An 18,361-nucleotide genomic window follows, 5' to 3' on the forward strand; every position below is an offset into this window, starting at 1 on the left:
ATAATAAACGCTTTTTTTTTAATAAAAATCTAAAAGATCGGAAATCTTTTATTTTATACGGCGTTAAAAAATCGTTTTTTTTTAGTTTTTATAAAAAGTTAAAATAATACGATTCTTTTATCTTATATAATATTAAAAAGTTACTTTTTTTATTTTATAATAGCCTTATTAATTTACGATAATAATTAAACTATTAATTAGTATTAGTTTATATAATTATAAGGTGATTTGTTCGATCGAACCGTGGTAATAAAAGGTTAATTACTCTTGTATTGATCTCTGCGTGAAGTGGAAAAGAGAGGTTCTAACCGTAGGTTGGATCGCCGGTCAAACGCTGATATAGAGACCCTCAGATGGCCCCTGCGCTGGCGCTGACTCGAGGTCGAATTGGGCTTCCAATCCGACAGACCTTCTATCCTGAAAGTTCCGCATATGTTATTTTTCAGAGCACACCGGGTATGTGACAAGCATTCAACAGGGAGACCTTATCTTCCGTGTCGAATAACTTTTGGAGGCTCTCTGTCGGCGTCGGGCTTGTGACAAGAATTTTGACAGGAAACGTCATGTCCTCATTCCTCACCAGGTCGAGCAAACACCCCACCACCTTGATAAGTTCATCTTCCCAGGGTTCGATTTCGTAGTGCACCGCGCCATCAACGAAACATACGAGGGTTAGCCTATTTGGTAGCCGCTCGAATAGCCAGCCGAACGGGGCGCACAACTCCTCGAGGTCACCATCCTTGATCAGCCGTTGCTTGATGCGGCGGTCCAAGCCGGTCAAGTTGAAGCTGCGGTGCTGCTCCAGTAACTGCCCGATCAAGCTCTTGATCATGGATACTCCTGCGATGGTCGAGCTCCCCTTGTCATCGTCTTCTTCTTTTTTTTCTTCTTCTGGGTGGAGGCCGCAGGAGAACAATAGCGAGATAGAGTCATCTCTTATGCGGAGCGTCTGCGTGAACGTGGCGGACAGGACCGACAGCGCCGAAATGTAATGACTTTCGTCAAATCCAAAGTTGCCCTCCAAGAGGAGCTCAGCTGACGTGGCCGCGATGGCCCAATCCCCAAATTTTGGAGTATCAACGACCTGCTCAGCTTGGGCGACGTGGATCGGAGAGATGATGTCTTTGCTGCCCAGAACTTCCTCCAGGTCTGTCCCGTCGACATTCGGGAACGGAGAAGCTCTAGCAGAGCCTCAACCGTCATAGCTGGAATGGAACGGGTTAAACCGACGATAATTTTGGCGGTATTTCTACTTCAGATACTGTCTCAGTCACTATTGCTAACCTGTCCCAATTTCAGGACTTCGCTTGCGGCCTTCTGGGCTTCAATCAATATGCCCTCATAGCATCGATTCGACGAGTCATCAACCCACGTGTTCAACCTCACCACTCCCCTTATCAGCGAACTCTTCTATCTCGCCCCGGGAGCTGGCTTCTTACTTGGCAGCATGATCGGCGGTGCGCTGTCGTATCGTACGGTCAAGCGGTATATCCAAAAGCGGAACGGCCTCCGCCTACCACAGGACCGACTCAATGCCTATCTTCTGGCTTTCTTCTTCCTACTTCCACTCGGAACATTAGTCTTAGGCTGGAGTCTCCAATTAGAGGTAGGAGGGATGGCTTTGCCAGTCACCAGCTCCTTTGTTCAAGGCTTCGGTCTAGTGTGGTCATTCAGCGGGCTGAACACATATACCGCCGGTGCGTTCATATCTGATGTTAACATCTACATTGCTACCTATGTATGACTGACTAGTGGATTTTTAGTAGAAGTTCTACCAGAAAAGAGAACAGCCGTCATTAGTGGAAAACACATCGTCCAATATTGTTCCGGGGCCGGCGCTGTTGGTGGTGTCGTTCCCATGATAGACACCATCGGTGTTGGCTGGTCGTTTAACATCAGTAAGTTCACATTAACTTGGCACGGTGAGAGCTCTGAGTTGGTTGCTGGTCATCTTTTATAGCTTGGCTTGGTGCCATATTTGGCGGCGTGCTCGTCTTCGCAATGATGAAGACAACATTACATGTTGGACACAATAAGACATTTGACGACAAATCAGACAGTGATTCTGATAATATTGTTCAAGTTGGGAAGGGGCGTGAAAAGTCACTCTGCCGAATAAGGAACTTCAAGCCGTTCTGCTATACAAGTTTCATTTTGGGCTAGGTTTTGGGTGTTAAAAGAGATTGCTCACTTTGCGGAGCATTGCATGAGTTGACCGAAAAGCTGGCATCACTGTTGAATATTATCAAGACATTAGACTACTGGCTGGGTTCTAGATGGCTGTGAACGTTGAATTCACTACATAAGATTTAGACGCTCATGGAGTTTCTCCCCGACCACCAGCTCCTTCTTTCAACCACCAAATTGCATCTCCCTCTTTATCTGGTGCATCCTTATCAATTTTACAGATTGCATGTTCATGGTTCGCTGTAATATCCAATGCAAAAAAAGCGTAGTTTTGTGCGTTGTTGAGCTTCTCAATATCAGATAGGGTGATACAACTATCGCCATTGTTTAGTCAGGGTTTCATAAAGCTGGAAAGTCTTTCACTCACTTAGATGGCGCATAATCGTAATCAAGAGAACCATCATAAGTAGCCGACTTCCAATGTTGAAAACCTCCTACCACACCAGGTAGGTGTGTCATCTCATGCAGGAGGGAGAGTCCTGCAGAAGGTTGCACAACTCGATTGCGCGTCCATGCTGATTGCGCGGCTTGTTCCCCTTCATCTGTTCCATAGTATCCCTCATTGGAGAAAGCTGTAGGGCAAATAACAACACTGTTGTCCTTTGGCCGTGCAAAGGCCAGAGTACGAGGTTCGGTTCTGCATAGGCGGGAAGATTGATGTGTTCCGCATCCGATGGGTATAACGACATCTCGCTCTCGAAGTGAGGACACGTAGGTAGTCTTTTCAGAACCCAATGCGCGAATAGACTCGAAAATGCTCCAACTCATATCCAACACCAGTTCTCGATTACCATCTCGAATAGAAAAGTATTGTAAGGTTATCGTAGCTCGAGGTAGAATAAGGTCAAAAAGACTTACAGCCAAACCATCCAAGAAATGCGGCTGTTCTCTCGGCGTCGTCTTCAACAAGAAAGTCAGACGCCGACTCAGCGTAGTATTTCATCCATTTGATAGCATTTTGGATGAAAGCAACCTGTGTTTCGTTGCATATGAACGGGCTGCCTTCTCCTTGGGCACCTGCGATAATCCCAAGACTCGTTTTCCTTCGAAATTTCGAATGTGGTATCTGAGATTTCAGCGTCGCGCAATAGGCTGCAACAAACAAATGAAGAGAGACTAAGAATGTACAGCCGCGCATCTTCACAATATTTGTAAATGACATCCACAAATACGTCGAGACACGCGTGGTCAGAAACCTGCCTTTTAAAGAATTTACTTCCCGACTCGCTTGAACGGACAGACCGAAAAATTAAGACTGAACAATCAAATAATTATCAATGCTATATAAGGTAGATAAGGTAGATAGTAGTCATTATATGAGAAGGACCATCGCATAGGTATACAGGGAGGCCCCTGTAAATCAGAACTCGATCAACTGTTTTCTGCACGGATGTCTTGTTCGATTCGGTCACCCCGGTCACCCCACTCGCAACCCTCGGGACAGATCATGGCATTTGTTTTCCGGCACGCAGTTTATCATACCGCAGTACTGTTCCGAGTAACACGTTTGGCACCCATCGCGCTTTGCACATGTCAGATTCGTTTAATAAATCAGGATGATGAGAATAATCATACCAGTCCTCCGATGAGCAGTATTCTGTAGGGTTGTGGCTGATACCCTCCCTCGTCAGTGTGAAGACCATGCTTATCGGCACCTGCAGGTTAGTGTAGCAACTGTCATGTCCGGCGCCGCTGATAATTGGTCTGAACAGCTTGTGCTCACCAGCCTCGGGAAGCGTAGAGCACACATCAGCTGCACTCGCCTCAACAGCAGCGATGCAATCCGGATGGAACTGAACGGCTGGACTATCGAACAGCAGCTTCCACTCCACAATGCACCCTTGTCCGCTGTCATCTTTGCCGATACGCTCAAGCTCCTCCTCGCAGCGGCGGACCATTTCCCCCAACACTGCGTCCTCGACGTGACGCATGTCAAGGCTGAACTTGGCCGTGTGCGGCATTGTGTTGACGCTTCCTGGATCTGTGGTGAAGATGCCCGTCGTAGCGAAGCCGCTGAAATCATGGGCGACGGTATTGGCCGCAACGACGAGCTTGCTTGCACAGAGTACCGGGTCCTTGCGCGCGGACAGCGGCGTTGTGCCGGCGTGACTATCGCGACCCTTGACTGTGATGTTGAACCATTTGAAAGCCTTCACGCCCGTTTTCGTGGTTAGTACTGAGTCACTCTTGATGGCTGTCGTCAGATCGAGGGTCTAGCTTCGGACGACACCAAGCTTTTGCTTTAAATCTTCCAGAATAGGTCCTCGCTCGATGTGCAGCTCGAAGTGAGCAGCAAAGGGATTTGTGCGATACGAAGCCGCGCATTCACCAGTGTAGCCAATTCTGTCGAGCTCCTCCTTCATGGACTTGGGCTGGCCATCGCGTGATGACACCTCTCTCAGGCCCCAGGCTGTTTGCAGTGGAATGGCTTCAGCCCAGACACCTGAAGATACAGCCATTCTCGGGAATTGCGCACCCTCCTAGTAAATGATACCCGTCTTGGATCGTGCGCGACACCACATGATTGCCAAGGTGACTATTGTAGAAGAGAGCAAGAAGGCGGCCTCACGACTTGCTGCTGCAGCTAATCAATGTGCTTCCGCCCTAATCTCCTTCCGTCGGTCCTTGGGAGGCCGCGCTTATATCATAAACGTTCTTGACGCGTCTTGACGCGCCGGCCTTCCATCACCTTCAACTCCCGACATTTCAACCTCCTGACTCTTCTGTTTCTCAATTGCCTTATCTGCCCTTGCCTTGCCAGCGTCAGTGCTACGGAATGTTCCGAGACACTCATTCGGCGGACAAAATGTGTGGGAAAGGAGTTTTTGACCTGCCGAACAGAGCTGTCGTTGCTGAGAAGACAGAAAACAACCTCCTCCCACAGCCAAGAGAAGCGAAACGAAGCGATTGCTTTCATTCCCCGAATGTCATGGTCTGTTCTCAATGAGGCGCCTACTTCTACAGTCTTTTCTTTTCAAACTAACCTCTTTCATCTGGCAGGCCGGCACCGCTGACCACATCATGCTCTCCTTCGAGCAAATCAGGAAGGAAAGCGGCGCGCCCATCGTCAAGGCAATGGGGGAGTTAGGGTTATTTGCGACAGTAGTCCTGCCGAGATCTGATCGATTTTTTAGACATAATTTGCGTACTCTCCTAGTCAGAAACACGCAGTCATTATTGCTCGACAATTAAACAGTGGGAAAAAACCACTATGGGTATATAATCTCTGTGTTTTAAACACAATCTTGGGAGCATTTTGACTGCAACAGTGGTCACAGAAATTTACTCATGTTTGCACGTGCAACTTTGTCTTGCTGCCCAAAGGACAGAGCTCTTGGTATACACTAAGACATCAATAGCATGGTTGGAACGACAATAAAAAGGGGGCTGATACGCATATTTTCGATGCGGCTAATAACGACCTTACTTGGGATGTTGGCCTCTTTCAAATGGAAGTCATTTTGGAGATTAGAGAAATTCACCAGTTGACTTCAATAGACTTTGCAAATTTCTCTCAGGAAAAGGCCATTCCACTCTCTCTATGTGCTGTGCTCCTTTATGTAGCCCCTAACAACCTCCCGCAGGTCACTTGACGGAAGCTCCAGAATCTTGTTGGACTTATCTTCCTCCTTGATAGCATGCCCAGGTACGTCTCCGAACCAGTATTTTTGCAAAAACTCCTCAAAGGGGAATCTTCCACCAGCCGCCAGCTTCTCCTTGCCCTCCTTCTCGGCTTCGTCGGCAGTCTTGTGCTCGACTGTAAACTTTGACCCCGTCTCCTCCTCAAACAATTTGTGGAGCTCGTTTTGTGTAACTTCAAACTCGACAATGTTGATGTACTTGTTGGCGGTTTCGGCAGGGTGTCGCAGCACCGCGACGATGCCTTCGGCCAAGAAAGCCAGTGACGTCGTCGAAACCTTTTGGTTTCCAGAGTCAAAGATGGTAATACTCTTGCTCTCGAGCGAGATGCCGTAGATTCCTCGCGTGATACTCTGTCAAGACAGGGTCAGATTCACTTCAATTCAACCCTCTTGAGACATTTGGGAACTTACCCAGTCGAAGAAGAGACTCGTTCCAATACCAGTCCACGTGAAGCCGGGATTCGCTTCCGCCTTCTTGATCAAGTAGTCGACAGCGGCCGTCTTAGACTTCAACCAGTCGCCGAGGATCTCGCCCTCCAAGGTGCGGGTGTTGAGGCCGTACTCGGACGGGATGAAGCGCTTCACGCCAGCCGCAATCGCCGCATCAATGAGCGGGTTCTGCGAGCCGGGGACGATGACGGCCACGGTGGAAATTGCAGAGATGACCACGTCCTGGCCGGCAAAGGCGGAAGTGAGCGACTCGACAGACGAGAGGTCAGCCTTGCGAACGGCGACGCCGGACGGGAACGTGGCGGTTGAGGCCTCGCGGGAGATGGCTGTGACTTGGAAGCCTTTTTGCTGGAGTGCGTTGACGACGCGCAGGCCGACGAGGCCGGATGCCTGGTGAAGTCGTAAGCTTCCGTCGCATGTGACTTGTTGGCGATCACGGGCGTGAGGGTGGAGTACCTACACCGACTACTGCAACTGTCTTGACGGACATTTTTTGGACTCTATCTAATATCGATCTGACTGGAGAGAATGCAACGGGAACCCGACAAGGAGAGAGAGACCCTTGCATACCTGGCGCTCAACCCAACTATTTATACGTGAAGATAGAACCTGCAACCATGGGAATGGACAAGGGAGTTTAGCCCCTAATCCCTCTAACTCCTCCATCCCCGTCATTGAACTGGAAGGCTTGCGCCATTTGGCATGGCGGGCGTGGTTCTGCGGAGTGCAACCCTACACGGGGGCTCTATAATCAAGCTTCCGGGGGAAAAAAGCAGTGCATCTGTCAAGCTGTGGCAGCGATACCCACGCATTTGGCTTGCATCATCGCAGAATGGATTGCAGATCATCGATATGCCGCTAGTGGCCCTGGTAAAGACTAGTATAGTGGCACAGGACCGCATATAGTTCTTATCTATAGGTCGAGCCCGGGTCTCCTTGCTGGGGAACAAGGGCGAGTCAGGGAGAGACCGACTCACACTTTGAGCAACCTGTTATCTAGACACTCGTCACTTTCCATCTTCCATCTTCCGCAATGCCAAGTATTTCCAGAAAGGGGCTGGTTCTTCAATGACTTGGCTAATAACTCTCTGCTTCCCCACACGTTCCTGTCACCATCGGTTATGGCCGTTGGAGGTACCTGGCGGCACCTGGCGGAGGCACCGCGACAGGGAGGATATTTCTTTACGCGGATACGCTTGAAATGCAAGCCGAACATGGGTCACGGCTGCGGCCCGCAAAGAGATTGATCTCAATGGCATCCATCGCAACTGTGACGTTGCTAGCGGTAACCCTACCTTACCCCTCTCACGATGGCTGTCACTCCATGACAGCTCCAGGCAAGTGATGGCTTCATTGAGCTTGAGCCACCTCCATTGAGTGTCGTCGCTGTTCTCTATTCAAGCAGTGTTATCGCATTCCTCAAGAATTAGGCATTTGAATCGAGCAATCGCATCTTTGGTACAACTTGGAGCATGAGATTATTAATGTGTACAGGATTGCCAAGCAAGCATCTTAAACCACCTTATTCGGCTTCCAACCGCCCGCGAAGCCTCGCGCAACGCAAATCGTTACGCCGCTGGCAGCAAGGCAACATCCCGACCAGATCCAACCGCTCAGGTATCCGTGCGACCTCGACAGCGCACCAGCAATGGGCGATCCGAAGAGCAGCGCCACCGACATGACCGTAAACGCCATACCGAACCTAGTGCCCATGTAACTCTTGTCGGCCGTGAGCTTCACAAAGGTAGTCGGCTGCAAGCCGAAAAAGGTTCCGCTGAAGAAGCCGTACACCACGGTGACGACAATCAGCGAAGCCTGGCTGTTCGTCGCGGCGAAGCAGAAGGCGGCAATGGACATGACAAAGACGGCGCCGGCAATCATGTTCATGATGCCGATATAGGGCGCGAAGAAGTTGGGGATGATGCGCCCGACAATGGAGGCGCCGTTGAGCATCGAGAGGAGGTAGAGCGCGACATTCTCGCTCGCCATGTGGTTCTCTAGGGCGTAGCTCTGCACGTACACGTACGGCGTGTACATGCCCAGGAAGAGCAGACAGCAGGCGCCGAGGAAGAGGAGGAACGGGAGGTCGCGGAAGACGGATTTGTCGACGAGCGGTCGTCGCTTGAGGGGGATCTTGAGCTTCGATGTCTTGATGACGAGATTGGCTATGCCGAGCGTCACGAGCGCAATCAGCGCGAAGATGAGGACCGTCCATCGGAAGCCGATCTTGGGCTGGAGGGCTCGGAACATGGCTGGCAGGACGAGACTGGGACGGCATTGTTAGTCGGTTCGAGGTTTAGCCCTCAGGCTCGTCAAAGCATCACGTACCCGCCAACACCGCTACCGTTTGCCGCGATACCATTGGCAAGCGCCAATCTAGTCGAGAACCATTGCGATGGGAGTGCGACGCCTAGTGTAGACAGACAGCCTGTTCCGAGGCCGACAATGAGGCCCTGGCAGAGGAGGAATTGCCATAGGTTCCGGCAGAAGGCTTGGAGGATGAGACCGACCAGCACCAGGATCGATCCCACCACCAGCAGGTATCGAGAGTAGCCCAGGTCGTAGATGGGGCCAATGATGAAACCTAGAAAGACCATGAGAAAGTTCTGCAGAGAACCAATCGTAGAGATCTGAAAGGCCGTGTTATTGCTCAGGAGATCGGACTGGTAGTAAGCCTGAAAGGCGCCGAAGCTTGAAATGAGACCTGAGTTGCTACCCAGTCAGCTAGCCGCATCTGAAAATGACCATGTCCCATGTTTTTTGGCCCTGCAGTAGCTGCTGCAGCAGCCGCAGCTCACGATGGTCGCATCGCGTAAAACGCAGGCCCGAAGATCGATCTTGCTTACCCCATGTGTTGAAGTAGATGAAGAATGACCCAACGATGTGGAGCCATGCTTGCAAACCACCGTCGGGAGGTCCAGCAGGGGTTGTTGTCGACTTCTCAGCGGTAGGTGATGCTTGAGATGATGATGTTGGAGGGCTGTCGTTGCTGCTGGCGTTGTCTGCTACGATGACGGAGGCGTCCACCGTGGCCTCTCGTGTGCCGTTGTCCTTCTCCTGCTCCCTTGGACTATCATTTGAAGTTGAAGCCATTGCCGAGCTGAGTCAAGTCATCTGAACCTAATTCCGTCCTATGTGAGCGGCCGATGCGGGAAGCGGGATGCCAAAGTCTATTCCGGCTTCAAATGGTCTGAAAGATTACAATAGCCCGTCTTATCAGTGCGCCAACGCGACAAAGTCTAGAACCAAAAAGGTTTAAGTGGTGAAAGGGGTGGTGCCGGTTAGGATTGGGCACTACAGGGTCTCAGGCGAGAAACGCGGCTTCGGCAGTACCTAAAGGTAAATCAAAATACTCCCGAGCCACGCCTTTTTTGGCGCTCATCTAAGCAAAAAATTGCGTTGTGCCAAGGGACCCCCCTTTTCCCATGGGTTGTGGGGAACCTTTTTGCCTTGGAATTTTTTCTCTTCTTCAATCGACTGACTGATAAGATGAGCCGATGGTCTTACACTCATTTTACCCACTTCCATGTCCTCGATGCAACCCTTTATTGATGCCGTGATCGGGTCCCCCGACAGTATCCGCTCCGCACTGAGGCATCTGCAGCAGATCGGATCTAGACGCGGCACTTCTATCCGACAGATGATGTGGATGATGTTGGGATGTGTGTGTTGGGACGAGAAATCTGAAAAGCAACTACCGTTGGAGATGTCAAATTCAACCATGCTTGACCATTCATGAGGTCCTCCGACAAGTTAGACATTAGAATTGTAAGAGTCACCTCATTCCTCTCATACTCCCTTCAGAGGGAGGCCAAAAACTACACTAGAGAACGTGATGGCGAAAACGAGACCTCGGCCGGCGCCCGGAAAGGATCATCAGAGTGCGGAATTTGAACCGGCGACAGCGCCAGTTTAGGCAGGCCAGCCCACTGATCTGCCGCGCGCGTCGGGTCGCCACTGGGGCAGATCCCAGGGTTATGCTGGCCAGAATGCAACGGGTTTGACAACCTGCCAAAATGGGCTGACAACCCATCGGTCCCATCCACAGATCCAGCTGGATAGTTTTGCCCAATTCGGGCCAGAAACTGGGGCCAGATCTGACCATAATTCGGCGGTTCTCTCCATTGGCCGTGCTTTTTTTCGGCACTGGCCGTTGACTGCATGTGCACCGCTCGATGTGGACGTTACCAAAAGTGAGAGGGCATTGTGAGAGTGACGTACGATCAATCGCTAATCGCTGCGTCGTTCAGGTTGAGAATAACCGTGATAGGCTTACTAGCTCCGTCAAATACAGAGATGTCTAATGTAATTGGCTCGCCACTGCACAAGGTTTACTAGATCCGATTATAGGTCGAAAACAAGAATACGTTAAGTCAACGAACGTCGGCGGAAATTAGATACTTTCAAGTTGCTTACTGACAATGTAGAGACGACTTGCCTGATTGTTTATTGTAGAAGACTCTCGATCAAACGATTTCGCTCTGGGTATACTAATTTCATTCTTTCCACACGAGAGAGGTATCAAGTGTGAAGCGGCCTATAGCCTTTTATGAAAGAGAAGCTTCTAGAATTCTTCCTCATGCTTACGCCCTTGCCTTGACTTGATCGACTACTACTTCCTTGGCGGCCAAGTTGCTTGTCCTCAAATGTAACATATTGTCACAAAGGAATGTTCCAATAGGGTGAAAATCATATTCATTCTAACCTCTGAACGTCATCATGGTTCGACATATGGCTATGGACTGGGTTGTCGAGTTTGTCAAAGCTGAGATGACACTCGACAGGGCGTCACTTACCCAGGCACCAGCGTCTTACATGTTCTGACAGCTCCTGCAGCCAGTTGCTCCATTCTAGGCGTATGGACGACCAACCTCGGGAGGAGGCTCACTCGACGACTATTTTGAAAGAGCATTTGGTCACTTTGGATTTCAGGCTCTCGCAAAATTACATATATAGACTGGAGCCACAGTCAATCTGGAAAAATGATAAACGAACAAAGTAGGCTCATCTTCGCAACTGTACGCCATCCAAGCCCTTCGTCCACATTGACCATCTGCTTCAATGTCGTCTTCGACGTCCGTCTTATCGAAGACGCTTCAGTCTATCACAACCACCAAAATCCGCGAGTTGGAGAAGCAGCGCACTCAATTGGAGAGCCGCAAGGGCAAAATCCTCGAGCAAGCCGAAAGCTACCACAACCAGTGCGATCGTATCAACTCTTTACTCCATGGAGTCAAGGAGCTGTATTCCAATGGCAACAGAACTGACACCAGCATCGACAACATCGGCAACTTACTAGCTCAGTCCAAGTATGACACGTCAGTGCCTTCCGCAATGTTGCGGGCTTCTGAGGAACTATTGAGGTCCAAACTTGAGGTGCAAAGCCATAAACTCAATATGGCACACCTATACTCGCGACTTGTTAGCGAGTGGATCAACCCTGGAAGCCCCATGGAGAATCCCGTCGCCGCCGACTTGACAGACGAAGACTCCTCCCTCAGTGATTGCCAGCAAGAGCGGCTGCGAAATCTGTGTGACCAATTTGAGAAAGTAGTCTTCACGCCACTGGAGACCGACGAGACGGAAATCAACAACTATCTGAGTAGTCTATTGGAGACTAGCAAAAGCAAAAGAGCATTCGAAGATGTTCGGCGACAAATCGCATATACAAGCGAGCAGTTCCTCAAGGGTACGAACCCGTTCAACACGGTCACGCTGAAGAAGTGCATCACCAGCCTCCTCCAGCAAGACCTGCTGAGCGACGAGAAGCAGGAAATTCTGCGTGAGTTTGAAGGCAACGAAGTCGTCCTGCGGGAGATTGCCGATGTTCTGAACACGCGATTCGCCGACTTTGACAATTGGGAATGGGACGCCGGCAAAGAGGGAGTCCCGTTTCTCCCGCGCCAGCAAGCCAACGGAAAGTACCGCATCTGGATGGACGAAGATGTGTTGCAGGCCATCTTCATCCACTGGATCGGCGTCAACAGCTGCGTCAGCTTGAAATCGACCCTGACGAATTTCGTCTCCCTGGACGGGGCCGATCAGGTCTGGAGATGGCACGCCGAGCCACCCGCGACTGAGAGGCAAACCCAGAGGCGAACGTACTATCTCGGCGAAGCGCCCAAAGAGCTCTCTGATAGATCTTGGCGCTCCTCAACAAGGAGGGGGGGGAAGACGGCCAATAGAACTCTCAGGAATCGCCAATTCCGGCCTTCCACTTCTGACGATACGGTCGCCGGATTCCGCAAGAAGAACTTCATCGAGAGATTTTGTCTCGCCGCCCTGCCAAGCCGAGTTGATACGCTCACCGAAGCACTGTACACGGATGATGGCGGAGTAACGGGGGATGATGATGGTGATGACGATGCTGCTTCGTCTGATTGGGTGCGGGCTCAAAAGTCGAATTTGAACGTCAAACAGCTTCTTCTGCGCACGCTTGCCACCGAGACAATGCTGCATCAAGCGCTTCACGGAAGAGCTGCCGTGGTGCAGTCTGATCTCAAGTGGTTCGGAGCCAGCTTATCGCACACGTCAATCTTCGCCACCCTTCGCTTCTTTGGGTTTCCCGAAAACCTTATCTCGTTCTACCGCAAGGTTCTCGAGACGCCGGTGAACCTGGGTCCCTCTTCTGAATCAGTAGTATCGTCGAGTGAGCCTCGCGTCAGACACAGGGGTACACCGATGGGTCGGACGCCAGCGAAACTCATCGGGGAGTTGATCTTGTTCGTGATGGACTTTGCCGTCAACCAAGAGACTGGGCTGCAACTGTACCGCCTACACGACGATCTCTGGGTTGCTGGCGATCCGGAGCATACGGCCAAGGCGTGGTCTGCCATGGAACGCTTCGCCAAGGTCATGGGATTGGAGTTTAACATGAAGAAGACTGGCTCGGTGTACTTGACCAGTGAAGGGGTGCCCCGGGACGAAGCCATCGATGCAGGGCTACCCAAAGGGCCTGTCAGCATCGGCCACCTTGTACTGGACCAGAAGACCGGGAAATGGACTATTGACCAGGCACACGTCGCGGAGCATGTGAAGCAGCTTCGGAAACAGCTCGCTGAGTGCAGGAGCGTTCTCGACTGGGTGCGCACATGGAACAGCTGCATCAGCCGCTTCTTCGGTCAGGCATTTGGGGAACCGGCCTACTGCTTTGGCAAAGAACACGTCGAGAGTGTCTTGCAGACCTACCAGAAGATGCAGCGCGACATCTTTGGGCCATGGTGCACCAAGAACAGCGGCTGTTCAACCAGCGGCGAGGCGGGTGAGGACCAGCTCAGCGTCGTCCGCTACATCAAATCCAAGATTGAGCAACGCTTCGGGGTTACAGACGTGTCGGACGCCTTCATTTTCTTCCCGGATCAACTAGGTGGGTTGGGCCTTCGAAACCCATTTATACCATTTCTCAAGGCCCAGGAGAGTCTTTCTGGAAAAGGAGCATCTGCGGAAGAGAAGGTGCAATCGTTCTTTGATAGCGAACGCCAGGACCATGAGGACAAGAAGAGGACCTTTGAATATACAAAGACCACCAGGATGCGTGAGCTAGAGGATGGTTTTCAGAGCCGTTTCGACCCTGACTTCCTCGGCCCGGACGATGCGGATACGTTCTTCACCTACGAGGAGTACACTGCGAATCGGAGCACCACTAGCAGTCTTTTGAAAAGCCTTTACGAGCAGGTTCAGGAGAGCCCATTCGAGACAAGCCCCAGGACTGACCGGCATGTCGATCAAGTGTTGGAGGGCTTGCATATCCAGCCAGCGAGTCTATGGTCCGAGGTGCAATGGATAGTGCAAATGTATCATCAGGAGGCGAAAGACCGGTTCGATGGTCTTCGGCTGGTTGACGAGCGATTTTTACCGCTCGGCGTCATTGATATGATGAGGGAGAAGGCCGTGCGCTGGGGTTTAGTTCTCTAAGATTCTTAGTCACTCGATGAAGAAGAACTAGTATAGAGTCTGTCCTGCTAAGGAAAGACATGTGGATTATCACAGTATCTAGAAAACAACATGCTTGAACTCACCTATAATTTTCCTTGATGTTATCCCAGAGATCTATAAGGCTAATCACCCTGCTTTACCTAACTTGTCGTCTGTGATTGATATGTATGGGATTCGCCTTGGTACAAGGGAAAAATCCACATTCCAATCACAACTAGGAAGTGCTAGTAAGCTGACTTGCCTTGAATTAACAGATTTGAACTAAAAAAAGATTTACTATGGAAGCAAAATCCTTTCGATTCACCTCTTGGATCAGGCATTGACATGATAGTGAATATGGCCCAAGACAGCACTAGGCCCACATACAATGATCGGACGACAGAGTGACTAAGAGGATGGAGTGATTCAGGGTCTCCCATGAGTTTGAATATACATAGTAATATCTAGCCTGTTTAAGAAAGTTCGATTACTTCGAACCGTACACCATCACTCAGGTTGAGTAACCTCCACTACAGTCTACAACTGTCATATCAGACTCCAAATTGAGAAGAAGCGACCATTAAGAAACCGAACAAACATCAATTTTGGCCGAGTCGCCTCATACGCTGATATTTAATTCAATAAATCAACAGTATCTTAGGCCATGTGCAAGCCAGATCCTATCCGCTGTCCAGACATGGGCGGGATCTTGCCTCGACCTGCAGCGGAAGACTGGCAACAGCGACGGCACCTGGGCCCCCGAGGCTTTATCAAGATACGCCCGCTTAGATCAGCTTAGGATTACTAAGTCTCATTGAACAGGGATGCCTTCTGAAGGGGCTGAGATGGGTATAATCGGTGGTGATGGGCTCTGATGTTGGCGTTACTTGGATTAATCAGCGAGGGACAATTATGAGGCTCGGCGTTCCGCCTTTTCGGCACCCCGGCAGCACTACATGTGCTGTTAGACAACCCCGAACTTTATTGTACAATCAAAGCTCTGCGTCATTTTACTCCAATTCATACCTATGGTCTTGGAGGCTGTTCCGCAGACGCAGGATACCAGCACTAGTGAATACTATTGGGTTCCACGCCAGTTTCGCAACATTGAATGGTGGTAACCCGAAAGGGTTCACCAATCATTAGGGTAATAAACTCTACATGTATAATTATTTGAATCTAAACGATCATGTGAGGCAGGTGAATCATTCAATTCATTTCCTCGGGTCCCAGTTAGCATCGACGTCATCGAGGAGGTTCCTTGTCTTTAGCACGTCTGATCCAAGAATCTTCTCCAGGCTCACCAGCTTAAAGCTAGCTTGGGTACTGGTACTACCGTCAGGCAGTTGGTTCGCGTCATCGTGGGTAACAAACAATCCGTGAGGGAAGTCCTTTCCGAGATGAGTTCCGACCGCAGTGATGCCGTCGGTATTCGAAACAGCATCAATCTGTCCATCCGACGACTTGGTGATTGTGAAAGTCGTGACATAGTAGTGAGGATCAGCCCGGGTGTACACATTGTAAGCACTGACACCCTGGTTCGACACGAGAATGTACCCCTGATCGGGCCTGACGCCGTAGACGAGTGTGACGCCCTCCACATCTGCAAAGGTCTGGCCATCGCCCACGAAAGTAACCTGAATGGCCTCATCCTCCGACGACTCAGGCTCGGCACCATAACGCCACAATGCGGAAGGCTCTTCGCCGAGGAAGATCCAGCCGTTCTCTTCGTCCGTCACACAGCCCTCGACTTGTCCGCCTGACCCGCCCGTGAAGTCTCGGACGAGGGTGGTCTGGAGAGTCCCGTTCGAGTTGGACGTCAACTCGTATTGCAAGTAGCGAGCGGACTTCTCGTTGACGAAGAGGTACTGCTTGCCGCTGTTCGGGGACTTGTAGACGCAGGAACCGTAGACTTTGTAGTCTGCTGGCACAGGTTGGATGCCGCCTGGGATATCTTTCAGTGTTCCGTTTGATGTCATCTCGAAAAGGCTGTGGCAATATTAGTGATTGATGGGCAACTCGTGATAACCAGCATGAACCAACCAAAGTGTGTCGTCGCCACGGCAAGCAGCGAAAGCGAGGTCAACCGTCCGATCCCCAGCTTGGAAGCCGTAAATCATATCAACATTGTTAGGCTCCGACGCTGGCAGAGTCTGCAGCAGCTTGCCCTTTAGGTCGAAAACGCCTAAGCCGGCGCCCTCTGTAGACTTGGTCGTAGTAATGATGCGGGAATTTTCGGGCGATTCTGGCGAGATCCAGATGGCGGGATCGTCTCCGTCGCCTCCGTTTGGATCAGTCTCATAGGAAGGTTCGACGAAGACGGCAGAACAGAAAAGGCCTCCCCATCCGTTCTCGCATTTGCACTGCTGTGGCCCAACACAATCGCCATGCCCTGAGCAATTCTTCATGCACTGTATTTCGTCGCACTTGTCGCCGGTGAAGCCAGCGAAGCAACCGCAACCGAGTGCGTTCTCCTGGCAGTAGCCGTTGCCTGAGCAGGCGTCGCAAATCGGGGAACGGCTACGGCACCCAGTTTGATTCCGAGGGTCATATGCGGTGTTGACATCTATCCCGAGTTTATCGAGAGCACCATCCAGAGACACCAGCCCGAACCCGGCAACACTATCTGCCTCGATGGCGAAGCCGACAGCCCCGCTGGGATACTTTGATGTCGACCCCTGGTAGATACTGAGGCCTTGGACCTCGATGTCTTCAAGACCAGTCAATTTGACGTTGCCGAGAAGATCAAAGGGATACTTGTAGACAGCAACGCTACTTTCTTGGGCAACGAACAGGTATTCCGTTCCTGTAGAATTCGAAGCATATGTTGCAACCCCCGTCACGTCTTCAGCAGCCTCGCCGAGATTGGTGATTTCTGGGGCAATAGTCGATTCTTTGAGATCGAACATGTAGACATCCTTGTCGTCGTCGGCACTGACAACCATCTTAGCCTGGGATTGCACCACAGCACAGCCAGAGAACTCAGTCGGAACTGGGATGCTTTGGACCTGATCAAGTTAGTGAGGAATGAATGATAAGAGTTTGAAGATGCACCCTCTCACCTCCACCAGTTCAATCGAGTTTTTGACTGGGCGAACTAGATACTGCACCGCCAAGCTCTTGCCAAAAAGATAGACGTAATTGTTCAAACTCTTGGTGCGCCACGAGCAAATCGCAGACCAATCCCCGAGCATCGTCACCTGCGCTGATTCAATTTCCGTAAATCCCGGCATCTCGTAGAGCCGAATGATCGAGTCCGGCATCGCAATCGTAAGCGCATAATCTTTCCCCGTGACGTTATAGACCGTTGTGATGAGCTTTGTTCGGCCAGTGGTCATGGACTTCACCTCGGACAGCGGAGTGTCGCCGTTCAAGTCCCACGCGTGAAACCCTCCCGTGGCGGCTCCTCCATCGTTTCCCAGCAGCAGCGGCTTCTCTGTCGAATAAAAGATGTTTGTCCAATCGGATTCGACTTCACCACCAGTCAGTGCTGTGATGTTGGCCACGACGTCGACCTTTGAGGCGACCGTTGCCAGCCAAGGATGGATCGCGACCGCGACGATGGCCGCGGCGCAGGTGAGGTACTTGAGGCCCATGGCGGTCGAGTCAAGTCGAAAGAGGGCTGCCTGGCATGGCAAGACATGCAAGCTGAAGGCTCGCCATATCAGGAGGAGCAGTCCATTTATCATGTCGTCTCATTGCCGCCCCCCCTAGGCGGGCTGATAGCGGAGGAGCGGGTGGCCCCACGCCCACAAGGCCGGGACCGCAAGCAAGTTCAGCTCCTCCGTCATGCAAAGACTTCCTCAGGCCACGACCTTTTGCCCGAATCTGCTTTCAATTGCTGTCTGGAAGACGGATCCGCGTGAAGGCCGTTTGTGATGGAACACTGGTGGTTCCCTTCGGGTGAAACGCGTGCATGAAAGGGAGGAAACAATTGGTGGACGCGACGGGACGAAGAATCCTTGGAGCTTCCACTTTTGGAGTCGTCCGTCTTGGCATTGAAATTTCAGGTTCCATTGTGAAGTCATAGGTCCAAACGAGGAGGTGGTTGAGAGACCTCTGTTTCTGCCAAAAAAGTAAATACCATGTGTCCAGTCAATACCTTATTATGCGGTGACATTGGGGTGAACTTCCGAGGTATAGAATTGGTTTCCCATCTTCTTCCCTTC

The 18,361-nt window shown here is 51.0% G+C and overlaps 7 protein-coding genes across 7 annotated transcripts; 1 reads left to right on the forward strand and 6 right to left on the reverse strand.

Moving 5' to 3' along the window:
* Positions 1–442: 442 nt before the first annotated feature.
* Positions 443–1,449, reverse strand: CORC01_08473 (uncharacterized protein; the record flags this gene model as incomplete). The annotated part of the gene is made up of 2 exons (XM_022620103.1): positions 443–1,191; positions 1,440–1,449. 2 exons carry the CDS (start codon positions 1,447–1,449, stop codon positions 443–445), a joined length of 759 nt encoding a protein of 252 aa, XP_022473415.1.
* An 868-nt stretch (positions 1,450–2,317) lies between these two features.
* Positions 2,318–3,325, reverse strand: CORC01_08474 (uncharacterized protein; the record flags this gene model as incomplete). The annotated part of the gene is made up of 3 exons (XM_022620104.1): positions 2,318–2,501; positions 2,555–2,981; positions 3,046–3,325. 3 exons carry the CDS (start codon positions 3,323–3,325, stop codon positions 2,318–2,320), a joined length of 891 nt encoding a protein of 296 aa, XP_022473416.1.
* A 307-nt stretch (positions 3,326–3,632) lies between these two features.
* Positions 3,633–4,646, reverse strand: CORC01_08475 (hydantoinase/carbamoylase family amidase; the record flags this gene model as incomplete). The annotated part of the gene is made up of 2 exons (XM_022620105.1): positions 3,633–4,337; positions 4,413–4,646. The coding sequence occupies 2 exons, from the start codon at positions 4,644–4,646 to the stop codon at positions 3,633–3,635; spliced, it is 939 nt and encodes a 312-aa protein (XP_022473417.1).
* Positions 4,647–5,726: 1,080 nt separating this feature from the next.
* CORC01_08476 (isoflavone reductase) lies at positions 5,727–6,768 on the reverse strand (the record flags this gene model as incomplete). The annotated part of the gene is made up of 3 exons (XM_022620106.1): positions 5,727–6,179; positions 6,240–6,668; positions 6,739–6,768. 3 exons carry the CDS (start codon positions 6,766–6,768, stop codon positions 5,727–5,729), a joined length of 912 nt encoding a protein of 303 aa, XP_022473418.1.
* A 1,022-nt stretch (positions 6,769–7,790) lies between these two features.
* CORC01_08477 (major facilitator superfamily transporter) lies at positions 7,791–9,371 on the reverse strand (the record flags this gene model as incomplete). Its single annotated transcript, XM_022620107.1, has 3 exons — positions 7,791–8,544; positions 8,607–8,982; positions 9,125–9,371. 3 exons carry the CDS (start codon positions 9,369–9,371, stop codon positions 7,791–7,793), a joined length of 1,377 nt encoding a protein of 458 aa, XP_022473419.1.
* A 1,968-nt stretch (positions 9,372–11,339) lies between these two features.
* CORC01_08478 (uncharacterized protein) lies at positions 11,340–14,192 on the forward strand (the record flags this gene model as incomplete). The annotated part of the gene is made up of 1 exon (XM_022620108.1): positions 11,340–14,192. One exon carries the CDS (start codon positions 11,340–11,342, stop codon positions 14,190–14,192), a length of 2,853 nt encoding a protein of 950 aa, XP_022473420.1.
* Positions 14,193–15,406: 1,214 nt separating this feature from the next.
* On the reverse strand, positions 15,407–17,788 carry CORC01_08479 (phytase; the record flags this gene model as incomplete). The annotated part of the gene is made up of 3 exons (XM_022620109.1): positions 15,407–16,181; positions 16,236–17,200; positions 17,255–17,788. 3 exons carry the CDS (start codon positions 17,786–17,788, stop codon positions 15,407–15,409), a joined length of 2,274 nt encoding a protein of 757 aa, XP_022473421.1.
* Positions 17,789–18,361: the final 573 nt, after the last annotated feature.

This window comes from Colletotrichum orchidophilum, assembly GCF_001831195.1.
Source record: "Colletotrichum orchidophilum strain IMI 309357 chromosome Unknown Scaffold_72.1, whole genome shotgun sequence".
NCBI lineage: Eukaryota > Fungi > Ascomycota > Sordariomycetes > Glomerellales > Glomerellaceae > Colletotrichum > Colletotrichum orchidophilum.